The following is a 24,202-nucleotide window of genomic DNA, read 5'->3' as shown; positions in this document are numbered from 1 at the left end:
AATTACATTTCAGAAGTGAACAATGACTGGGTAAACCATTATTACCTTCCCAGGGCTTCAAAATTGAATCCCACAGCCTACAGTGCAGCCCCAGTGCTTCTCCAGCAGAAGAACAGCCATGCTGCCAATGGCACATGCTCTAGGCACAACATCATGCTTGTGTCTGAATCCACGCCTTGTAGACAGGAGTAGTAGAGAACATTTGCCAGAAAGTGAAAAAAAGCATGGCATAGTGTAAAATCAGTTCTCACATTAAAGCAACTTCACACAGAAAAGACTAGAATGATCTATGAAAAATTACTAAGGATGGCTTCATATGAGGGTGCAAAAAACCACTGCTTTGAATTTAGAGGAAAAAGTGGTCCATGGCAGCAGCTGTGTAAGAAGCAGAGAGGTTTCTCCAGGCTAACTGTGGCAGATACCCTGACCAAAACAAGAGATGGATGGCCACATGTCTAGATGCTTTTTCAAGCCAGGTAAGTGCTGATGAGGGAACAACAGGCTTTTTGGTCCTCTGGATAGTCCTGCTTGCAAAAATTCCACAATGAAAGAGTTTTCGAGCATGTTTTGTTCTGTTCTCTTGTATTAACAACTGAATTGCACAATAGTGCCAGAAAACAAAACGAGAATGTTGGTACTCCAAATCCTCCCAAATATTCCAAGTACTATCAGCCTAAAATTATTCATGACATTATTTAGACAGATATTGTGCAAAGAGATCAATCTGAGTTATCTTAATACAGATGATGACATCTGATTCTTCTAAGAGCTGAGTCCATTAGGAATTTTTATCAGTCACAACTTCTGAATTCTTTTCTCTGTCCTTTTTTTTTTGCTCTACATCAAGGACTGGAAAAATCAGGCTAAACACAATCATTCCCTATTTATAATCCCTGAGCAGAGAAATTCAACTGGAGGAAGAGTTATTTTAAAAAAAATATATAAAACATTAAAACATTTTGCTTCAGTAAATATGAACACTTTAATATATTACTGTAAGAATATCCAGATTTAGTTAAATCACATCAACAAAACCTTTTCTAGTTTTATTACCAACAAAAAAAGTATTTTTATCCCTGACATGCCACCTTGCAGCAGGGATGGAATAAAGATACAGTGCAAACTACAGCTTGCTCAATGATGTAGTCTTGTGAAAGCACATTTATTCCTTAAGCCAGCTGGGAAGTTCTAGTGTTTTCATCAATGGCTTTCTTTGAGAGTGTATCTATACTATCCATTGATCACTTGAAAATCCGCAGTCATCACCGTCCTCATCTTCAGATGAGGACCAGTTCCACCTTGAGGCACTTGCTATGTTTCAGAAATTCACGCATTTTTTTGCTTCCTCATTATCTATGATGGCAGTCAAATTCCTGGACATTTGCTGGGTCCAGAGCAGCTCACTAAACAGTCAAGGTGGAGCTTTATGAAGCAAAGACATTGGAAGGTAAAGACGAGCCCAGCGATGAATGACCTGATGGCCTCAACCTTCACCTCTCTGGCAGACATTGCAGGGCTTTCCAGAGCTCACACTTCCCTTGCTTCCACACCACATTATAGTTACCTTGGGTGGGGAATGGGAGTAGAAGGTACTTTTGAGCTAAAGGTTATGCCCATAGATATCTCAGCCTCAAATTTGTATCTCCCAAATGGATCAAGTGTCTCCTTTTGAAAATTGTGATCATGCAATAAGCAACAAAAGCTTAAACTCAAGAATGGCTCATGCATCAGCAGTGGTACCCTGAGCTCCTCTGCATGTCTGTTGACACTACTGATGAAGAAAGGACAGAGTCCCATGGCATTAGTCTTTTCTACATTTCTGTCTGAATAAGATAAAAGCTTTATTAATGCTCCATCACTAGTAGAAACTCTACTGTGAAGAACAGCACAGAACTTTGACACTAATTTAGATTTATAAAACTTCTTCCCATAACTCTGATGAATTCCCCTCCAGCTTCCTCTTCATTTCTTTTCAATGAGAGATTAACACCACGAGAACTCTTGATAATTTGTGTTTCTTTGCACTGATGTGTCACTACTCACAAAAACACAGCCTGACTGCTACAGTTTCTGTGCTTTCTACAGTTACCAAAATGGATCAGGCAGGATTGATTACAGGATTGATTGCATTTGTGCATTTCACAGCAGGAAAGAACCACTGAAAACAATTCTTGTCCTCATCACCTGAGTGACACAAGCAGAGAAACTTGATATGGCAGTATCTCCACCTATAGATTACCTTTTAAAAAGACATCCAGTGAGGCTTTGAAAGCATCATGTGATGAGAACTCTGCTACATGTGTAGATAATGTCTGTCTGAATTGGGAGTAGACAAGCCTTCAAGACCAAGATCTCATTATAGTACCACCATTACATTCAGGATGTCCCTGCGATATAGAACTGTAACCTCTGATCAAATCACCTCTTAATCTTCTTTTCCTTTTAGATTAAGAACTGTCTGAAGTGCCTAGGTTTTTGATATTTAAGACATGTTTTGCCACAATGCTTTAACATCCTGTTGCTACCAGGTAAATTTTAGCAATAGTGTCATTAAATCACATTTCTCCATTTGAGCTGTCATTTATTTTTCCTAACATACCTTGCACTGCCTGTCACGATCTACAGCTGCTATATAATTTAACATTTTAGTTAACACAAGACAGCGGTTTTCCTTTTTATGACATAGAGCTAGATCACTAGTGTAATGCAAAACCGAAGCAGTAAGGATGAGAAAAGGTTATAGTTATGATGTCACTGCTTTTTAGAAAAACTATTGTTCATGTATTCAACTAGTGGGTAGTGAATTTTCAAATATTTGAAATTTGGAGGAATGGGCCTGCAGAATATTTCCTAGTACTTGGATTAAGGAACAAATATTTAAGTTTTTAGGGGTCATATACATAAATGTTTGTGGAACAAATACAGCTGAATGATATGCACACCCCGCCTTTCTACTTGGTAGTACTGAAGGAGACTCAGCACGACAAAAGGGTTTATCAAAGTCTCTGTGAAGAAGATTAGGCAGTCCTTGAGAAAATGAGATACGGATGAGAAAAATGAGAAATATGGAAAACGCGGCTGAATGCTTCCCACACATTTTACCTTTTGTCCTTTGTGCTCAGTGACCGCCGATATCTTTACGGTTTGCTTACTCTTCACCTTTGTGGAAAACCCCAACCCAGAAATGCTGATCTCTGGAAGATGGTAGCTCAAAATCAGGCTGGATGAATGCATTGCTACACATGGCTTAAAAAGTGATCTGTCAATGACTCATTCTTTGCATACTTCAATCTGATATAAAACTGAAGTTACAAAGATGGCTTAGGGGGCAATTTAATATGCAACCTGACAAATAGGATGCACTGATTTTTTACTAGGCTTCTATAGTAAAAAAAAAAGTGCCTGGGACAACAGGATTATTAACTTACTCAGTATTCAAGATGAAGAAAAAATACAGTTAAAGCCAATGGAAAAGGAGGGTTAAAGAACTGCAAAATAAATTACTGGCTTATATTAAAAGTTACCAAATTGCAGAAATAGTGATGACTTTAGATGTCAATATGCATTTAAGATCCACAAGAATTTACTATTCATGTAAGGCAAATGTGCCAACATGGGGGTAAAAAGGGGAAAAAAAGAAAAGGAATAATTCAGGCATTTCTTGGCTGCTAACCTGTGCTCTGGAACTCTCTAATCAATCTCTGTACTTATTCCCTGAAGTTTAATGTATGCATAATGAACTAATGGCAGAGAGGGATGAAGACAGATGCCTTCATTTGCATGAACTAGCTTATTAGATAGTCAAGCTTGCTGAACAAATCACTGCAGTGAAAAAGTAAAATACCCAGCTGCAAGAATCTACCTATGTGATTTCTTTTTTCATCTAAATTGTTACCATATCCCATTAAATTAGCACAGAAACTGAGATGGCATCATATTAACACACAATGACATTGAACATATTAGCCTGTGAGACAATAGGAACATTTCACATCTTCAGGTCACTTCAAGAGGTGTTTGCAGGTTTTTGCAAAAATCAAAATGTGACATCAACATAAGAGGCTTATATTATCCCACAGCAGTCTCATTATTATATATAGGAAAAAGACTTTCCTCTGTCAGATTTCAAAAATATGACATAAGTTTCACAGGAAAGTTTTTTGGCTTTTCTTTCAACATTTACTCTTATTCTCCAGAAACTTTGGGTGAAAAGGAATAAAGATTACACGTATCTTCCTCTCTAAAAACATTAAGACGTGCTAGCTGTATATTCTGGTTCACCTCTACTTCAAAAACACATTTTGTCTGTTGAGTCTATTGCAATGTCCTTCTCCTCTTTCAGCGACCAAGAGGTTAAAGCAGACAGGAAAACGTTTATATGAATTGAAGAAATAGCTAAAATCTTCAAATAGATTGAAACAGATAAAGATTCAACTAAGTAATACTACCTGGAGGCTTTAATGACATCTTTCATTCCAAGCACAATGCAATGTACAGAATCTCAACAAAGGTGCAAATGAGGAAACTGCTAACACAACTCAAAGCACGCTTGTTGAAAATACTTCTTTTAAAGTAAGACTGTCTGTGAACAAGAGCTGTCTCTTAATAAAGGGTGTACTTAAACAGAAGGAAACTGCAGCATGAGAGTACCTCTTCACGTTGCTGACTCCACGCAAACATTTCACAAGATGTGTTTGTCTCTTTTTTTTTCTCCTCTGCTTTTAAAGGCTATACTGTCATCATTTTTAAAGAAAATTCTTTCATTTAAATTCAAAATTATTTTAAGTTTACAAAAATCACTTAAGGAACCTAGCAGACCTTTCTCAATACAGAGGCTCCGGCTCAGAGATGTTCCGCTACCATTGAGAGTAAAATTTCCTAAGAAGAACTAGAGAAAAAGTGATGGAATTTTTACATTTCATATGGTTCCAGGTTGGTATAAAACTTTGCTAAGTTACACAAACAAGCGCACTCTGAAATCTTTTTCTTCTCCACATAAATCATTATGTGGTGTTTTTGAAATGAAACAAACTTCTGCTCTCTGTGGTCTTATAAAATGTCTGTAAAAGAGTCTTTGCTCCAGTTTTTCTTTCCCTTCTTGATATACCAAAGACTGTAACAGGTCTGCACATTCATTATCTTTTCCTCAGTGAAGACTCAGAGCTTATGATGGAGATAGAGATAATCAGCCTAATGTTAGCTGCAACAATCTCATAAGAATGTTTGGAATGGATTTGAGTTTATAATGCTTAATTTTAAGTAAATATGCATTAGAAAACTACAAGATGATGCCCTGTCATCTGATTCCCATGTTTTGACTCCTGGTCAATGATATTTTTATAGGGTATTTTTATAGTGTAGTAGATATATTAAAATTTGCAGTGGATCAACAAATAAAATGTTCTAGTTCTCTACTCCAATTTTATACACAGAGAAAACTGGGACTACTAATGTATTTACAACTTGTCAGAAATACTCGGATTTCCCCAATACGCTTAACTCAGGCCATGAAAAAAGTCTTACCACACATTATAATCATATCCAGCTATCATCCTCGTTGGCTAGCACCTAAGCTAGACTGACTTAAACAGCTTTCCTATTATTTCCTGTGCTGTGTGATTAAGTCAAGCTTTATGATTGGATAGATGCTCCCCTCCACTGTATGCTCTCTATTGCACCATTACTTTTTGTTAGTGGCTAAGGAAAAAGCCCTTGGCTTTTAATGGCTTCATCAGAATTATGTACCATCCTCATCATAAAATTGCATAAGTTCCTTACTAGGTATCTGGGTTTGTTGCTACCAGTTTGTAATGACTTTCAAATATATTTGCTAAACTTTCAATTCCAGAAAGAAATCTGAAATCTTTCTGAAAGAGAACACTTTTAATCCCATGTGAATACGTTAAATACAAGTTTTTAGGAATTATTAACTGTACTGTAGCATTTTTATTCTTAATAGATTTGGTCCGTTTTCTTGCAGTCTTGATATAATGGCATGATTTCCCTGCACGACCTCTATCAACTTTTACATCTCACTTTCCTTTACAGAAGCAATATTTTGGGGTTCAACAGTCACATTGTGTTATCAAGTATGATCACTCATCAATCAGCAGTGATATCTAAAATAAAGCTCTAACAAGTCTCATTTTTCTATGACATTGCCTCTCTAGTATCTCAAAGGTCAATGCTCATTTTCCATATCATTTATCCAACAAGTATTCAGGGTCATAGTGACACCTAATGTAGGAAGGTCTTGGCAGAATCTTGTCTCACAATTAACTATTAAGCTAGGCTCGTTTTGCTTCATCAAAAAATCAGTTAGAATTGAAGACTAACATTTGTACCTGCTTGGATTTATATTCACAGTGTCCTTCTACCAATGTTTTCTGGGAATAAGAGCAATGAAATCTCTTGATTTTGGCCTTGTTGCTATTTTCCCTATTAAAATACTCCTTGTTTTGCTTTCTTGTACTCTTTTCAGGATGGTAAAAAGGGAGACTTCACTGAAGAGCCTTCCTTATGTGTTTACTCTCATAACATGAGTGGATTCCCCAAACCACACAGACATAAAGTGTGACAGATATCTGCAATTTGAACAAGGACAATAAATCAAAAAAGATTACTATCTGCAGTCTCCTATCCTGTATATCACCTACCAAGTTAAAAAATGTACCTTACTCTACCAATGTAAAAGATGTGAATGGATGTTGGGTGCACACAGGTGCACCCAACAGGTGCCCAGTAAATTAATTACAAAATTAAAGCTGCCAGAAAGTTTTTTGGGAACCCTCCCAGGTGATCAAACCTCTCACTGGCCAGAATAATTAATACAAACCATGAATAGATAAAGAAGACAGTTTAACACAGCAGTACTTAGTATGCCTTTGTGTTAGTGAAGTAGTGACTGCCACTTAGATGCTTTTTTCCTTCTTTTGACACAATTCCCCAAAATTATTAGTAACAAAAAAGAGGACAAGGAAAGTCATGAAAGCGTTTTCACAATAGTTAAAGAAAAATGCCTGAGAGCAAAGACCCCTGAAGCACAACTCTATTACTTTAACAAAGGCAAGATTAAATGGTGATTTCATAGTGAAGTGACTATAAAGGATGAAGTGAATTTTGATGAAAAACAACTTATTCTTACAAATGAGGTGAAGCTGAAGCTGCGCATACTCAAACTAAAAATAAATGCAGTGAGTTTATTAAAAATAAATGCAGAGAGTGCACACACTAAAGGTTGTGATGGGTTTTGTATCAGCAGCAACCATAAATAGATTGAACATCCTTCTAAAATATCACTCAAATACAAGTTCATACAAATACATTCCAGGGAGTTGTATGCTTAGTTTAGACACTCACAAATACCTCTTCTGACCCCGTAAATTCACAATAAATACAAATACATAGAAACTCAAACAGACAAGAGTTTTGTTCTTACCACTGCATTTTTAAATATAAGGAAATAAAACCCAGCTTGCACTAATGCTAGAATAAACTTCTGGTCTTCCAGATCCTGCACAGACCAAACTACTTCTTTTATTCTACACTATGAGGCATACCAGTACATCCCTGTCTGCCCCATGTACCACAGATGTGATGAGAAAGACACACGAGCACCAGAATCTTTTTCCTCTTTTAATTTTAAGAAATGCATAGAAAGCATGAAAATGCTATAAGGCAAACAAGCAAAGAAACAACCTTTTCTTCATCCACACAAAATACTTTGAGCCATTTCATACTGGCAAAATGGACAGAGAATTTTACAGCAACAAACAAAAAAATAAGATTTTTGTGTCTAAATCAAGGTGTAGAGTGAGAACGAGCAACTTTGATCCACTGCTACAGTTGAAAAGAAGAGACAAACTACTATCCAGATCTGGGGTGGCATATTTTGGTATTATCTTTGTAGATGAAATATTATTTCCTTATTATTTTCATACCTTCTTACTGAAGAAACTGAAAGAGATTAAAAAACCCCAACAGATGGAAATCATGCACTATGTCCTTTAAAGAGGTATTAGAAAATATATTAGGAACATTAAAACATCAAGTTAATTATCTATAACTGTAAGATGAAAGGAAATTATTAAGTGCAAAAAGACTTAAGCAGGCAAATGATTAAAAAATTATCCCCAGCTTCTCAGATGAGCAAACCTCCCAGATCTTGAAGACCTGGGTTTTGTTTGCTAGTCCTATGCTTTTGTCTACAGGATTGTACAAGACAAGACGTTTGAAAGAAAGCAAAGCCCTCCTGGGTGAGATCAACACTCCATCTAATCCTGCTCCATCTTGGAAAGCAAGAAAATGAGGTTTAGGGACAGAATGAGAGCCAGCCTACTTTGCCCAGTCGGGTCCTGCCACAGTTTCTTGACATCCAGTAGTGTCACATTAGAGTACAATGCTTCTCAGTCTTTGCAATATTTACATATGAAGCTCTTGGTGATTAATTTATGCAGTCTCTTCTGAATCCACTGACACAGTCTGTATACACAGATCTACTGCTTGCTCTTCCTCTCTAGAGATACTGGATCCATGAGTATCTCAACTGAATGATGTAGAAATCATTTTTACTGTTGAATACACATTTTTCCTCCAATACTGGACCGGTAGCAGTACAAAGAAGAATATTTACAAATATTTCCACTCAGATAAAAATATATTGCCTGAAAATTTTTTAATACATTTCCTAACTTCTCATCAGGATGGGGAACCTGAGCATTCCTCGTGGATCTTCTTATGTACTATCCATTTTTCTGAAGATACATGCTTTTCTTGCCCCAAGAAAGCTCAGCTGGCTAGTCCATGAAAATGCAGTCATTTTTCAAGAGGTCAATACTAAATTTTAGCTTCTCAGTTACCCAGAAAAATCTCTAGTAGCTGTAATAGGCTGCTGTATTCCACAAGGGATGGTCAGTCCAGTTTCACAAAGTTTTACAACTTCTTGTAGACAGCAGTGTTTTACTGGGATTGGTAAATTTTACGTTCAGCCAGGAAGAGATTGCCATTAGTTGCACAATCTCAGGGTTACAAATCTCCCTATGCTTGGCACCTCCTTCCATGACCTTTTAAAAGCATATGGTTTTCCTCCCTCTTTCCAAGCTCATCTAGCTAGTCCAGTGCCTCTTTCACAGACTGTCTCCATGCTCCCATTTCAAACCTAGTCTTGGCCATCTTTCTTTTTTTTTTTTTTCCTAGTTTCCCTCTCCTCACATATCCACTATACTCTGCTTCTTCTTCTAACTGAAACCTTCAAAGGAGAATAAATTTTTCGACAGACATCACCAACACTTTGATTAAAATGAACAAAACCAACCATCACAAGGGTATCATCCCTTTGAGGAGCTTAGAGGGCATGCCAGAATTGTGAAGGAAAACAATGGAAGATGGGACCCCCAGCCTCAGGAGATGCACTGATGCTTCCCAGCCCATTTTCAGGTTCCAAGTTCCACTGAAAAATCCTGTGGTATCCCCGTGACTGGAAGGCAGGCCCTAGGGACTCATGCTTCAAACCAACAAATGGCCAGTGGAGTACATGCACATGTACACACTGCAAGCACATTTGCTGAGTACAGAACAATTTGCTTGAAACTGCCCATCCTTGCCCCCACAATGTGTGTATGCAACAGCTAAATTGCTGAGACAGTTTTTTAAATGGTGTTATAGATGTTATATGGTATATGATCCTATAATACACATAGCAAATTGATTTTTCTGGGAAAAAATGCAGCTGCAATAAATGAATACATTTTGCTTTGGAAGGCTAAAGGTTGGCAAAACTAAATGCAATTAAATCCAAATACACATGAACAAAGGTGTTTGGTACCATCAGCAACAAAACCTGCTACTGGCTGTGTGAACAGCGAAAATCATTTCAAGTCAGTTAAATTTTCAGACCTTGTATCAGTTAGGTATTTGAAAAAGTACACATTCCTCAGGTACAGTATTGCCCTTAATACATTTTCTCCTTCATGGTGAAAGGATTCAAATGAGACTGTTCTCTAACCTAATCCTTTTCAATACTGAAAAACACCAGCATGTAGCAGACCCGTAAAGAATATGTATAAATAAATCATCGGCAATCTCAATGAGGTGAGAACTCAATGACCTTTGTTAATTTTCTACAGGAGACAATTTTCTTTTATCTGTTTATCTGTGCATGCAACACGAATGACATACAAAATCCTTCCAACAAAGTTATTTCAATGAAAAGGAGGAGGGACGTGAAAGAAATCTTCAGTAATGAATATGTGAAAGCAAATTCAGGAATTTTCAAATCAGTGGGAAGGAAAAGACATATAGCTCTGCAGCTGCCTCACAGACCATTTGGTAAACCTCCAGCAGGTTAAACAAACACACAGGGAAGCCTGTAAATGATACAGCAACTATAGTCTCTCATCAAACATGAAAATCAGCAAATGACTTTGCAGATATAATAAACACCTCAAGTGCAGAAAAGCTTACCAGCCTGTGATCTGCATTTCACAGGTCAGAACGCTTGCTTCTGCTCGGAAATCACCCAAGATCGTTACCATAATAACTGTGACTGCAGAGGTTACACCTAATGGATTTCTAAATGCCTAAGATCTCTTCAGTGGCATTTTGTGCTGATTTTTAAAAGTACATAGTAAAAGTAAGTGCCTATGAGAAAAATGCAAGTTGAGGGGAAAAAAGTGCTTTTGTAGACACATACTTGAATTTTCCAACCCAGCTTTTACTGATATGCATTTTATTTTCAAATTTTACTTCTGAAGTTAGTTCTTTTTTTCTCACCATGAGAACTATGAAAAAGGTCGGGGATGATTGTGACAGGTTTTCTCAGGCAAATCATGCTCTTACTCTGCAAAACCAGTTAGCCAATGAAGACTATTTCACATTTTGGTGGGAGATGAAGGATTAGGTAAAAGTGCTGCATCTGTGACATCAGAGTGCTTCTGAAATCTGAGGGAAACTGAAGCTAAAGGCAAGGCTGGTTTCTTTTGACAAGAATGGAAAAAGTGACTGAGGACTGCACAAGTCAGGCAACACTGCTGGAGAAGGTGGCTGCATTGTAACACATGATGCAAGGAGCTGTGCTGATGTTAGGAGCACTCTGTCAAAAAACAACAGGACTGTTTAAACCTTCTGCAGTTTTACTCAGCAGAGGAGCCTGAAGGAATTGGACCAAGTTAACTGCAGCATGAGAACAGCTGCTTTTGAACACTCCCTGTCTTGCCAATGCCATAGTAATCCCCAAGGAAAACAAAACTGGCTCTGGAGGTGTGTTTGCACATAGGCAAACACGTACCCACAGGGATGCATCATCCGTCTGTCACATCTGTCAGTCACTGGGAACGTGGCTCAGATGTTAGGAGCTGAGCTACAGGAATAACCTGGGAGCCATCCTCCCTCCTGAGCAGTGTCACTTCATGGACCTTAGATCCCAGGATCACTTCAGAAGTCTAATTTTTTTTCAATCAATGTGGACTTTTTTTTTTTAAACCCTTTTATCTCTCTGCCTTACTTTCCAGATTTCTCAAGGTTTTCTGAGATTATCTTGCAACAGAAAATTAATGCACTCCATCTTTTCTACTATTACGATATGCAGGACAGAACTTCTCATTTAAATTGAGGCATACCACACAGGATCTTAAATTCTGCTAATACAATTCTATACTGGCAACTCAATGACATCATAACTGGAACACATGTTCTGCCTTTAATTTAGATGGGATTCTGGAAATTTTGAATTTATATGTATATATACACATATACATATATATATATATAAATTCAATTACTTTCTTATTTCTTCACAAACTCTGCTTGCTTTCTGATAATATATTAATTATATAATATATTTTTATTTAAACAGACATTTCTAGATGCTACAAAACCCCAAGAATCATAGTGAAGAAAGAAGGGTCTTTAAAATTCTTCAGCTTCCACCTGACCTACATTTGAGTTCATCAGTTATGGGCAGTAGACAAACCCCTCAGGAAAGCCAGATTTGGTGCAGCTTGAGACAGAATATGAGCATTTGCTGCACAGCAGGCTGTGGGTCAGGGAGGGGAAAAAAAGGCATACCTCTGTATTTTTGTGAACAGCTCCTCTATGTGTTCACAGCCAAGGAGCAGATGAAAACTGCCTTACTGCTTTCTAATGACATTTACATTGTGTATTTAAGTATTTCAGAGGCTGAAAACTCCCAGGATGTTAATTATTGGTTTTATTACAATAATTTAGTATTTCATAACTTCTCTTAGGAATATTTTGTGTCCTAAGCAATTACTGAGGACACTACATCATACAGCAATTACTTTTATAGTATCATCTCTGTAAATATTATCTTTTCAGGGCACTTTAAGCTTCTTTGATTTGCATGTGCTCCCTTCTAGCTAAGCAGTTCAAAATTCAGCCTACCCTAAAATTATGTTTGTTTAACATTTTATTTTTGCATTAAAATCCTGTTACCAAGCTCCCCCCAAACAAGGCTGCAAACCATCTACTAACAGCAATTCCAGATCCTGAGCCACTGCAGAGATGTGCTCAGGGCTGTACATTCACTCTGCTTTCCCTCCAGTTTGATGGCTACCCCTGTTTTTGAGATCAAACACTGTGCTGAAATACAAAACCTGTATTACAGCATGCTTCAAAGAATCAGGTAGTGTGGAAAGAAAGTGCAGTATTTACACATGTACAAAGGAATTGAAAAATCTAGTTGCTTTAATTTCAGCCTTCAAAGTATTGACAATTTTCCTTCAGAGCACAGTGACCTATTTTAACAACTGACCTGTTAGTACCTCCCTGCAGCTGCGTACAAAACTTGCAAATGAAAAATAATATTAAAAAACTGGTTAGAGAGAAAACAAGGCTCCTGTTGGTAGAGAAAATGTCAAAAGAATGATTCATAACATCTGGGTTTGGTCTTTTCCTGCTTGCCTCTGCAAAGGTTGGCATGCAGTCTTACTATAAACACAGATAATTTGCTGTTCAGCAGATCTGTTATCACTGTAGAGTAGAAGGTGGCTGGAATGAGACTCGGGAAGGCTCCTGTGGGTCCCAGAGGCAGGCAAGCTGGAGCACACGGGTTACATGGAACGTGAAACAACTGTGCATTGGACAACATGGTGAGGACCAGAGTCCAAGAGCATGCTACTAGGTGTGTTGAGCAAGGCAGAAGGCAGGCAGCTGTGTTAGTCTTCTGTCCCAGAGAACAGGAAAACTCCTTTCTTCGAGGAAATATTTCCACTACTCTTTGTTATTTGGTGCCCATTCCTTGAACAAGAATTTACTTAGGAAAGAGACAGCTCACAACTGCAATCGTCCCAGCTAAACAAAATCCCCGAGTTCACAGATGATTCAAATAGCTCTCCCAGTCTATAGCTCACACTACAGTTCTTCTGAGCCCTTGACTACTTCAGGCAACATGACTTTACACAGCCAGAAGTCTGAGACAATGCACATGTCTAGGTCAATGCACATGTCTAGACAGAAGAAGGAGGAAGTATGGATTTTTAATTTTTTTTTAATTTAATGCCAACTGGATTGGGCACGGATTCACTTTTCCCAAAAAAACAAAACAAAATTGAAACACTGAGAAGCTGAAGCATTTCACCTCAAAAAACTGTGGTGCTTTTACTACTTTTTTAGTAAGTTTTAGGACTCAAAAAATATGAACTAAAAACAAAATGAAACTTTTATTGCAGATTCTATGAAATATTTTAATCGGTCTTAAATTTATGGTGTCTTATTTTCACTTCACAAAGCAATAATTTTTATTCTTGTGTCAGGTCATTTCTTTCCCCTTCATGTCCCCAGTTTTCAGTAAGTGTATTCAAAACAGAGGAATAGATGAATAAAGTGAACAGTTTGCACAGCATTACTGTTGACTGATTTACCCATGTTGTTAAAACAGATAAGAGGGCATTGAATTTTAGTTTGGAAATCATGGGAACAGCTATTCAGCCTGTCCATATTCAGGACAGCACAGGAGCATGCTTATCTTGAAGTAAATGTTAAGGTCTCCTTGACTTCAAAGTGCCTCTTGAACAGTGCCATCTGCTTTTGACATTGTTATCAGTGCCACAGGGATAGTTAATGTGTTTTTTAAAGCTCCTGCAGGAATAAGAAATCCCAGGAATGACACCTTTGGCTCACCTGCTACTGACCTAACACTTGTCCTTGGCTGGGCACTGCCCGGACCCTCGGCAAATCAGGAAACCTCAGCCCAGGAACTCGGTGGGAACTAAGTCCATCTAAACCTAGGGATTCAGGAGGCTGGCTATCAAATACTTCAATTTTAAATTACAAGTTTTTTAACTGCATCTATGATGCTGAGAGAAGGGTCTTACCCACGACTTCTGAAACACAGTGTTTTCATTTATGCGCCTTAACACTAGTCCTGCAGTGGCAGCTTCCTCAGTGGGGCACAATATACTCGCTCTCTCGGCTTGTGTAAGGACAGGGTAGGAATAAAGGGTTCATCTGGCTGACAGTCCAAATTTAAATGTTTAGAGGGGAAAATATGCTTGTTTCTGACTGCAAGCTGCATCTCATGCTCGCATTACCTCAAGCCTTACTTTTAAGTTAAGAAATTCTGACTGCGAAGCTAAGTAACATTTCAAACAATCATGTATATATAACTGTAACTAAACACCTACACATATGCAAAACAAAGTCCAAGTTTCAAACTGCATTATATTAATGCATATCATTTGAATTTACTATTATTTCAGCAATTTTGTAAATCCCTTTGAAAGGATCTGTTGCTTGTTGATTTTGCACCATGTGAAGACATGGTAAATATGACATGTAGTCCCATCACATGAATAATGCATTCTGCATCTGAAATAAGCAAGTTCTGCTCCAGGGAGATGCTTAATCCATTCCTTCCTTCTGGGGATGAAAGGAATTAAACTCAGTGCACTGATCTCACAGTATGTGCTCATTTGACTTTAATTATAAAATTATTATTTCAACATTTTTTCCTGTAAAATAAACCAAGCCTGAGCTCCATGTAACCTCCACAGAATTACATTACTTCTCTGTGCACTCAGTCAGTGCTCATCAATACTGCTCTTTCAATACAGTTTCACATGGAAGGATAAAACCCACCTCTAGAGGTTTGCAGCTGGTATAGCAGTTTCAGGCCTCACAACAACAAAAGCTTCCCTTTTTGACAGTTGTCAAAAGGATGGAGTGCTGAAATCCTTTAAAATGAGTTCTAATGTCATGAGAAGGCACTTTCACCAGACACAGGGAGATGCCATGATCCCATTACCAAGCTGGAAGATTTACATCTCACATCCTGTGTATTTTCACTAGTATTTTTTTCACAGACTGTTGAAACCCGTGCAAAACTCTGCACACAATCAATTACCTTGCTAAACCCCAGAAGTTTTCTCTTGGCTAATTCAATAGGCAAAGCATTCCTTGGGAATAGAACATCTGCTGTCCATGTCTTAGGAATGACAGAGCATCAAGTGGAATAGACAGCTATACTGCCAAAGGTACTCCCGTGCTTCAAGCTTGAAAAAACAGCAGTTCAGGAATGGAATGTGTTATCAGGCAGACCATCTGAGGGGATAGAAATTAATGCTTTCCATATAGGATAAGATCTCCATGTGAGGATTACTGACAGTAACTCCAGCTGACATGTTCCCATCCAGGTCCAGCAGAATTTACTGGGTTCAGTGCATCACACCTTCCAATTCAAAAGCTATTTGGAGCTGACCTACATAACGTCAGAAGTGTGATCCTCCTCCCAAGCAAAAGCAGCTGTTCTGCTTCTGTTCTTGTACTAATTAATGTAACTAGTTAATAGTAAACTTCCTATTGCCAAACAAAGCTGGTTAGCTGGGATGCTTCTGCACCTCTGCCAAGACTAATGCATAACGTGAATAAAAAGCTCACACACAAGCAAGAATAGAAGCTATTTACAAGGGGCTATCTCATGTACAAAACATGGTGTCAAGTGATACAAATGTTTATAGGTTATTTTCAGAAACTTCAGTCAGCTCCTAAATGTTCAAGCTAATTCTCAAAATAATGCTTAATTCTGCAAAGCCTTTTATGTATCTAAACCCACAATATCCATTGTTCTACAAAGACAAGTTGCTAGGGCATGAAGAATGTTAATTATAATTTTTAAAATTATCCAACTAGCTCAATCTCAGTTATCCTTTGGGGCTCCTAAGGTCTAGAAATGGAACAAGGCATTCAGAGAAATGTCATCACTATGTTAGAAGCTGAAGAATATACATAAGCTTAGATCAGCTCTTTTCAGAACACCTGAAATACAGCAAAGCACATCTCACCAAACACTTGTATCATCTCTCCGAATAAACTGTAATTTATGCAGAGCACACAGTAAAAATTGATCTGCAATGCTCTCAAAACCTCCAGAATGTGCATCAAAATTGTAAAACAACCAAAATAAATGGTCATTAGTCATGTTGATTATTACTCAACACTTGAAATTCCTAATCTTATCAGATTATCTGGCTCTAAGAAAAACTGAGCCAGTACATTTTCATCAAACTTTCTCTTTAAAGAACACAAGCAAAAATCATCAGGAGTTCTCAAAACATCATGTGAAACCACCAACTTCAGTCTGTTCTCAAACCTTAGCTTAAGTGTTTTATAAATACAGTAACCACACAAAAAATGATCACAGCAAAAAAATCAAAAGGTTGAATACTTTCAAGGCCATAAATATTACTGACATATGAGCTACAGCATTACCTGAAAAGTACCCTATAGAGGTCTTCATTCACTCTGAAGAACAATGAATATTGATTTGTATTGATTTGGATTTAAAAAAAAAAAGGTTGATGTCTGTATAATTAAATACTTTCTTAGAAGAATAACTGCACACTGGATGCCTTCTCACAATGGTTATGATCTTCAGATAAAAATAACAATTTTAAAATCACTAGGATGTTTCCAAGAATGAACAAGAATGTTCATTATAAGCAACACTAAATAAGCCAGTTTTCTCTCTCTCACACACATAGAAACATGCACACAAAGCATCCACAAAATGTGCTTTGGCTGTTCACTGTAGCTATTGGGATGAGATCAGAGCCCAGCAGTGGCAAAGGTCTGAGCTCCATCCCCCCTCCACAGACTCTCTGTGTGTCTTTGTTCAATAATAAAGTCACTTAGCACAGGCAATATTAACCATTAGAAGGTGAGTGACACGACCTTACAGCTTCTGATTTCTCTTGCAATGCATCTTCCTTTTGAGTCAGAGGTTACTGTGCTTGAGGTGAGAACGACAACATCAGTAATTCCACCTGAGTGCAACCTTTGTCAGCATGCATTTGTTTTCATTAAAAGGTCTCTAAAACATTACTTGAGGTGAAAATCCCTTTAGATTGCTGCATAATATGCATGTCAAACTTGTACGTATATCAGACTTGTCTGAGGTAATTAAAAGAGACACAGGTTGAAAGATCACTTATTTTAACCAAGCACTGATCTAATGGTCCAGCTTTGTGCCATGTGATGACACAAAAGACAAGGATGGACAACTGATTCTACATGTGGCAGAAAATCCCATGAAGACAAGAACTCTGGGAGAATGTTTCTCTGTTAAGACTTCTGAGCCTGGCGGATGAGTAGTGGAAAGTGTGAGCCAATTTCCCTCTGTTATTGAAACCAGATATCAAAGAGCAGATTTCAGAGGGCTTGAAAATATATGAGCCTCTGATGAAAAGGTGATTGTGCTCAGCGTCTCAAATCTGCTGCAAAAGACAGAGATATGGGGATGCTCTTGACAGCAAAAGCTTGAGGCAACCTAACTGTGGAAACTCCTTACAGCATCCTTGGAACTTTCCTTATCAAGTTGCTTGATAGCAACTGTAATGCGTTTGCTTTTTATAACTAGCTAAATTTTGATTAGTATTACCTTGCTGTTCAAAAACAAGTTAGGTGTTACAAAAAGCGAAGCAAGTCTTACCTGGAATACTCTGTCTCCTCACAGACAGTGCTCCATCAGGTGCCTTTGCCTGGTTTGCAGATTTTGTGTAAGGACTCTCATCTAAACAGAAACAAGCAACACCTCCAGTTACTGTTAAAGATAATGTTAAAAACAACTCTTTATTTTTTAATCCAGCTACTGTATTAGTTCTGTTATACAGAACTAGCAGTGCAGATCACAAGAGATGCTGTGAGCCAGATGAGGATGGGTATTTCTGAATGCTAACTCAATGCTCAATGTCATGTTTAGACTAGATGGCAAAGGCTCTGGATAGGAGAGCTGAAAAGGATGTGCTAAAACTCAGACTAGAGGTAACACATATCGATGACAGGCCTGATATACAAAGGCTTTCTCAGGTTTAACACAATGACAGAAATTGCCCTTTTCTCATGTTTAGAAGCTTCATGTGTCAAAGACTTGAATGACAGAGGCACTATCCCTGTTCAGGAGTAAAAGGCTTCCAGAAGCTTTTGAATATTTTGGCTGGGACTATGCATTCCTTTTCCTTTAGGATCTGTCAGTAGGTGTTTCCTTTTCCTTTGTAACAATTGGTTGGGGAAAACATCAGAAAGCTGTTGCCAAACAGGCCAGGCACATCTGTGCCTGAGGAACAGCACTGTACCTGTGTCTAAATAGAAAGCTATGTGGAACACCTACAGATCAACTTCAGTGTATAAAAGACCACTAATGGTGGGATGAGCAGATGAGTCTCCAATTAGAGGCAGCATTAGGCACAAAGTGAGTCACTTCTACATCCCTCTTAAGAGCAGAACAGGGTAGGGGAAAAATCAACTATACTGTAGCTTTGAAAAGGACCAGCTGTAAGTGTAGGAAAGAAATGTGAATGAAAGAGAAGAAATAGTACATGTATTTTATTATTTCAATCAAAAGAAAGGAATCAGATGAAATAAGGCTTCTGCCTTGCTTTCCCTTTAATTGAGTGCTCAAAGACTTAAAGTGTCACAAATCTTACTGTTTGCATATTTTCCTTCAGATTGCAAATGACTGATGCATTTACAGCATGTGCATGAATACATGCTTAAATACTGATCAATAAGTAGAGCAATCAAAGACTACATTATCTGTTATAGCATCCTCAGACCAAACAGAACCATACAAACTTTTTCTGGAGAAAAAGTGTCATCTTTTCAGCTGACACTCTTGACAGTATAATCCTTCTTTCCTGATGGCACTTTTTACATCTGGCAAGGTCTCAAACTCCTTTAGAAACTTGCATCAAAGACAGCAGTCCATTTTTATACCAGTGAGATAAGGGTTTTGGTCAGCATAATTTAATTTAAAACGAGGCCTCAGAGAAGTGACTGAAAGAGCTGGTTATCCTTTAGAACCAGAACTTCTGTAATGAAGTCTACTACTGTTAGGCAGTTGCAACAACAAAAAGCTTAAATTAATTAAAAAGAAAAGGAAATGGAAAGACAAAATAATTATTTATAGCCATGAATCTTGATGAAGGTACAGCAACTAGTGAAGAACATGTACTGGTAAAATAGCCACTATAATTGTGTTTTCTACTGTAAAATGAACTGCAATTGTTTGAGGATGACAATATTGCAAGTGCAAAAGTAACAGGCTTGATTATACTATAGGCTAGCACAAATATCAAGAAAATAAACCTGCCAGCTACAGGAAATAGAGAAGCATGGAAAAAAATATTAACATGGATCCAGGTACATATTTTAAGAAAAAGGTATGTAAAGCCTTATCCTTCCATTTGAGGTAAGTAGATAAGTTAATATTATTGCATATGTAGAATATACACCACCTCATTAAAGGAAAAAAATACAGTTAGATTGAACTAAAGCTTCTGAAAGAAGAAGCATTTATATTTTTTTCTTTCACAGAGGAGGCACCACTGAGCTCAAACTCAAAACAAGGCTTAAGACAAAGAAACTGAACATATGGCTTATATGTCCCATCCATTCCTGTTTAGCTGCAGTTGCTGAACATGACAGCAGATAGTGTGAGACACACATTTTTCTACTAAAAAGTGGGCAGGAAACATAATACAATTTCTCTGTAACTGATGGATAGTGATGACTTCTGGGCCCTATCTGATGACAGTATGCCCCACCTGTGAAAAATCTATCAACTGACAGAACAAAACAGTCCTCTCCAAGTCATATCTATTACACACAAATTACTGCTATCAGATTGAGGGAGAGGAAAAAAGGAAAGGAGAATTTTCACAACTAGACCTTTTCCACTGAATCTTTGTCACTGAGCAAATGAGTTAATCATCTCCACTCTCATGCTGAAAGAAGATTTTCCCAATATTGCCCTGGACTAGGAGTACCTGTGGTAATTCTGAGTTCAGAACACCGGACAAGTCTGCAAATCTTTCTGGTTAACAACACCAATGAGGGGAGGGCACTGAACATTCAAATACTTACTAGGGTGCCTGAGCAAAAATGTTTTCTACATAATGACTGGCAGATGTGAAAGTAACTAAGACTGCACAAGTGAGTAAGCTAGTATTTTAATTTAAGCCTATTAACACAAAGCTTATCAGATGTTTATATGGGTTGGGTATTGTAGGCATAAAGTTGCATTACATTTCTTAATCATTTCACAGATTCTCATAGCAAAACAAAGGGCCCAAAAAGTTTCTTCATAAACTTCTGAAACTCCATAAATGCAAAATATACCCTATTATTATTGGGAAAGAACAATAAGCCATTGGTGGACTGGTAAGCTGTTCCTTGAAAAGGAAAGAATTTTCTTCCAATGCCCTTTGAACAATAAAATCAGACTGAAACATAACTATAAATAGGTATAAAGGACTCCAAGGAGCAAAGGAAAATAAACACAACCAACTGCACAAAGAGTTCTTATTGAGATGCTTAACTGAGACAGGAAAGCAGAATAAAGATCAGAGACAGATGCAGAAATACATGTCACCCTAAAGAAACTACAGAGACAAGGAAGTCCTGATAACCCTGAAATGTCAGACACCAATCATGGTGCCCCAAAGGAAAAAATTTGTTTGTATGTACTAACACAGTTGCATGAGTAGCCACAAGAATTTATCATCAAATTAAAATTTCTCGATGCCTTCATTCATTCTGTAGTTAGCAGGGATGGTCTTAAAAATGTGAAAATGTCTTATGACAGCAGTGCTTAGGGGGATTTGTAGGAGAGTTCTGTATTACCAGCACTGATAGACTAGGAGATGAAACTCAATTCAGCAAGCCAAAACACAGAAAAAGCAAAGGAGCAAGAGGACATGAAGCACTCTCCCTCCAAGCAGGAGATAATAACTCAGTATCAGGAAAAACTATGATATATTTTAAGTCGCCACACATACAAAATAGAGGGAGAAATAGGCTAGATTCCAAAATATAAATCTCACTTGTTTACACCCCTAGAAGTAGCATATCATTAGCAGGGAGTGAGCCACAGCCCATAAAGAACTCACAGGCCAAACTGCATTGCCCCGAAGCACAGAAATGCCTTCCCCTGGACAAACCCTGCCCCTCAGAGCACCAGTTCTTGGTTCTTGTCTGCATCTGAAGGAATCGCTTCAGGGCCACATTCCCTACCACCTTAGCCACACCCAGCCACTTGTGCAGCTGCTTTGGATACACCACTGGATTTTTTTCTTCTAGTCATTTCTTTTGGCTAAAAAAATCAGACAACTCAGAGTAAACTATTCCAGCTAGTCAGTAGCTCATATAAAGGTGTCAGCTATGCCAGCAGATTTCTTCACTCAGTGACTGCAGGAAACCAACCCTCTTAGGCTGTTAAGAGGCAGAGGTCATTTCCACCAAATTCGTACTTTGCCTTGTTTCTTACAGTTGTAAATGTGCAATAGTGAAAGATGTACACTGTGTTAATTCACTCCTTCTTGGCAGAACACAAGTGATAATCTCAGAAGTGACACCTTGCAGATTATTAGGATTCTTAACGAGCAAAGCAAAATTACATTTTTGTCTTCTTTTTTTACTTGTCCTCATCAAACAGCCCCAAACACCAGTAACAGTAGCTGACACATCATCCTTTCAAAGTCCTACATACCATTAAAACTACAAAAATAATGATCAAGTGGACTAGCAAGTACTCCTACTGCTTACAGCTATTACTGTAGGTTTATTGCCTTTTGCTCATGTGGTAGATTAACAGCTTTTTTTGCACTTTCCTCCCTATTTTTAACTTGATTGCATCTCTATCCTGTAATGGCATGTTTTACTCTTTGAGTTAGGGACCCTGCTGTGACACATTTATATCATTCTGCATTGCTCTTACAGGTGTGGGGCATCTGTCCAAGACTAATAGCTCCAAAGACTGTAAGAAAGAACAGTAATGTAACCCTAGAAAGATTAGACATGAGACAATGTGTACAGATATTCCTCCGAAGTGCCTGGCACTGTGTCAGCAAAATGACCATATGAAATCTTTAGATATTTGCTGTATTTAGGTTAATATCCTTTGAAGGATACCAGCTGGGGGCACATAAGAGGGAATAAAAGGAAGGCCTAAAGATACTTCCTCAACAGTCAAGTCTAGACATTCAATGTTCCAGGCAGTTTATGACCACTGAACCATCCTTGTGTCTCTCCTGGGGGCTGTGAAAGCTATTGACACAAGAATGTTGTTTATAGATGTGGTAAAGGCTAAGGGCACTCCCTCCTTCAAGTCTTCCAAAGGGGTTAGAGGACATTTCCTTTGCTGCCGCCACGCACGTCCATGAACGCAGTGAATGTGTCCAAATCTTGTGCAGCACCAGTGCCCAGAAACAGCTACCTCCTGTTTGATAGGAAGGGGAAGCTTCTTCCACCCCACTGGAAGCAGCTCCTGAACAGCTCTGTCACTTTGTTGCAGTCACTTTGCCCCTCCTACACAGAGAGGAAATGTGAAGATGCTTCACACTCGTTCTCAGCTCTATGTCACCATTTGCACCTGCTTTACTACTGCAAAACCTGCATTAGAGGGAGCAGGGAAATAATGTGACATCAAATTTGTATGTGAGCAATTTCAAACACGAGAATTTTCTAATATTTAGGAGCTTGAAAGCTGTATTACATTTTTTCAACAGTAGATGTGAAAACATTACAAGGGAGAACAGAGTTTCCATCTTCCAGTTCTTCATTTTCCATTCTTTGCTGGCTTTACCTATGTCTCACCACAGAACAAACTGTTCTTTGGCCAAGGAAAAACTGAATTTAAACAAATTTAGACCCATATAGGTCCTCAGCAGACCCAAGCAAGCGAAATCTGAGGTGCTTCTGAAATGTTCCCCACTATGAAGCATCTCCAGTTAAGTCCCAAGACTTTTCAAAGAAGCACATCACATCTTCAGCTGTCACAGTGTACAGGATCAACTTATGTGTTGCTGTTTGCACCATTTGGGACAGTATGCACCCGAGACAAGTAGAAAATCACATATCTGTACAGAGATAGAGACTGGCAAGACCACAAATTGTCAAGGGGATTGGCTGCAACTGAGAGAACATCCCCAAGATTAGTTCGTCAGAAAATAAAAGCACCAGAGTCCCGGTTGTTACTTGCTCCTTCCTAGATCTGTAATATTCCATTCACTGAAATTTGTTGTTACTTAACTTTATAAAGAAGAACATTTTTCACTAAAAAAAGCTAATATTTATGAACCCTGCCAGTACAGCACAAAATACCATAGGTTCTCATACTTTTTATATCTGAAACCTATCTTGAATTTTATCTTTAAATGGCATAAAGCTCAACATTATCTAAAAGCGTATTTTCTTTGCACAGTATCATAACAGTGATGGTAAATTCTGAGCAACAGCATTCTTCATTATTGCCACTACTTGCAGCTAGAGGCTTTTACAGATAAAAATAAACATGTATCCACTGATGCCTGTGGTTTATAGAAGCTCTGAAATTGTGGAAGGCTTACAAGGAGTCTTAGTAGAACTTTTAGGATCATTCCTGCAGCAGCTGACTCTCTTATAAACTCAGACCTTTTTGTTAAAGATCTTCCCTTCTGGGAGAAAGCTGAAACATGGTTTGGAGCAGGTACTTGAAGCCAACTCCCACATTCACAGAGAGTACCCAAACTCCAGCTACAGAACTGCTCAGTCTTGCTAGCTCACTCTGACAAAATAAATGAAAAAATATCTCAGAAAATATATTTTTCCTGGGAAAGGAGGATGTTTTTGTAAGGTTTTCTTTTAAATAATGCAGAAGTCTAGACAAAAATTAACATCCTGGAACATTCATGGTTAGTACAATGTCACTACAGCT

The 24,202-nt window shown here is 38.1% G+C and overlaps 1 protein-coding gene across 6 annotated transcripts in view; it reads right to left on the bottom strand.

Annotated features, from left to right (window-relative positions):
- The window catches only part of GRIP1 (glutamate receptor interacting protein 1), a 317,097-nt gene that overhangs the window by 88,124 nt on the left and 204,771 nt on the right, over nt 1-24,202 (bottom strand). For 5 of the 6 annotated variants that reach the window (XM_063396516.1, XM_063396520.1, XM_063396514.1 and 2 more), the window contains exon 2: nt 17,942-18,022. The exons of the other annotated variant lie outside the window; for it this stretch is intronic. In XM_063396516.1, coding sequence (XP_063252586.1) covers nt 17,942-18,022 — 81 coding nt within the window. The remainder of the gene's footprint in view (nt 1-17,941; nt 18,023-24,202) is intronic. 6 annotated transcript variants of the gene reach the window in all.

This window comes from Prinia subflava, chromosome 4 (assembly GCF_021018805.1).
Source record: "Prinia subflava isolate CZ2003 ecotype Zambia chromosome 4, Cam_Psub_1.2, whole genome shotgun sequence".
Classification (NCBI taxonomy): domain Eukaryota; kingdom Metazoa; phylum Chordata; class Aves; order Passeriformes; family Cisticolidae; genus Prinia; species Prinia subflava.
The sequence above is the reverse complement of the archived record's forward strand: the minus strand, read 5'-3'. Positions and strand labels throughout refer to the sequence as shown.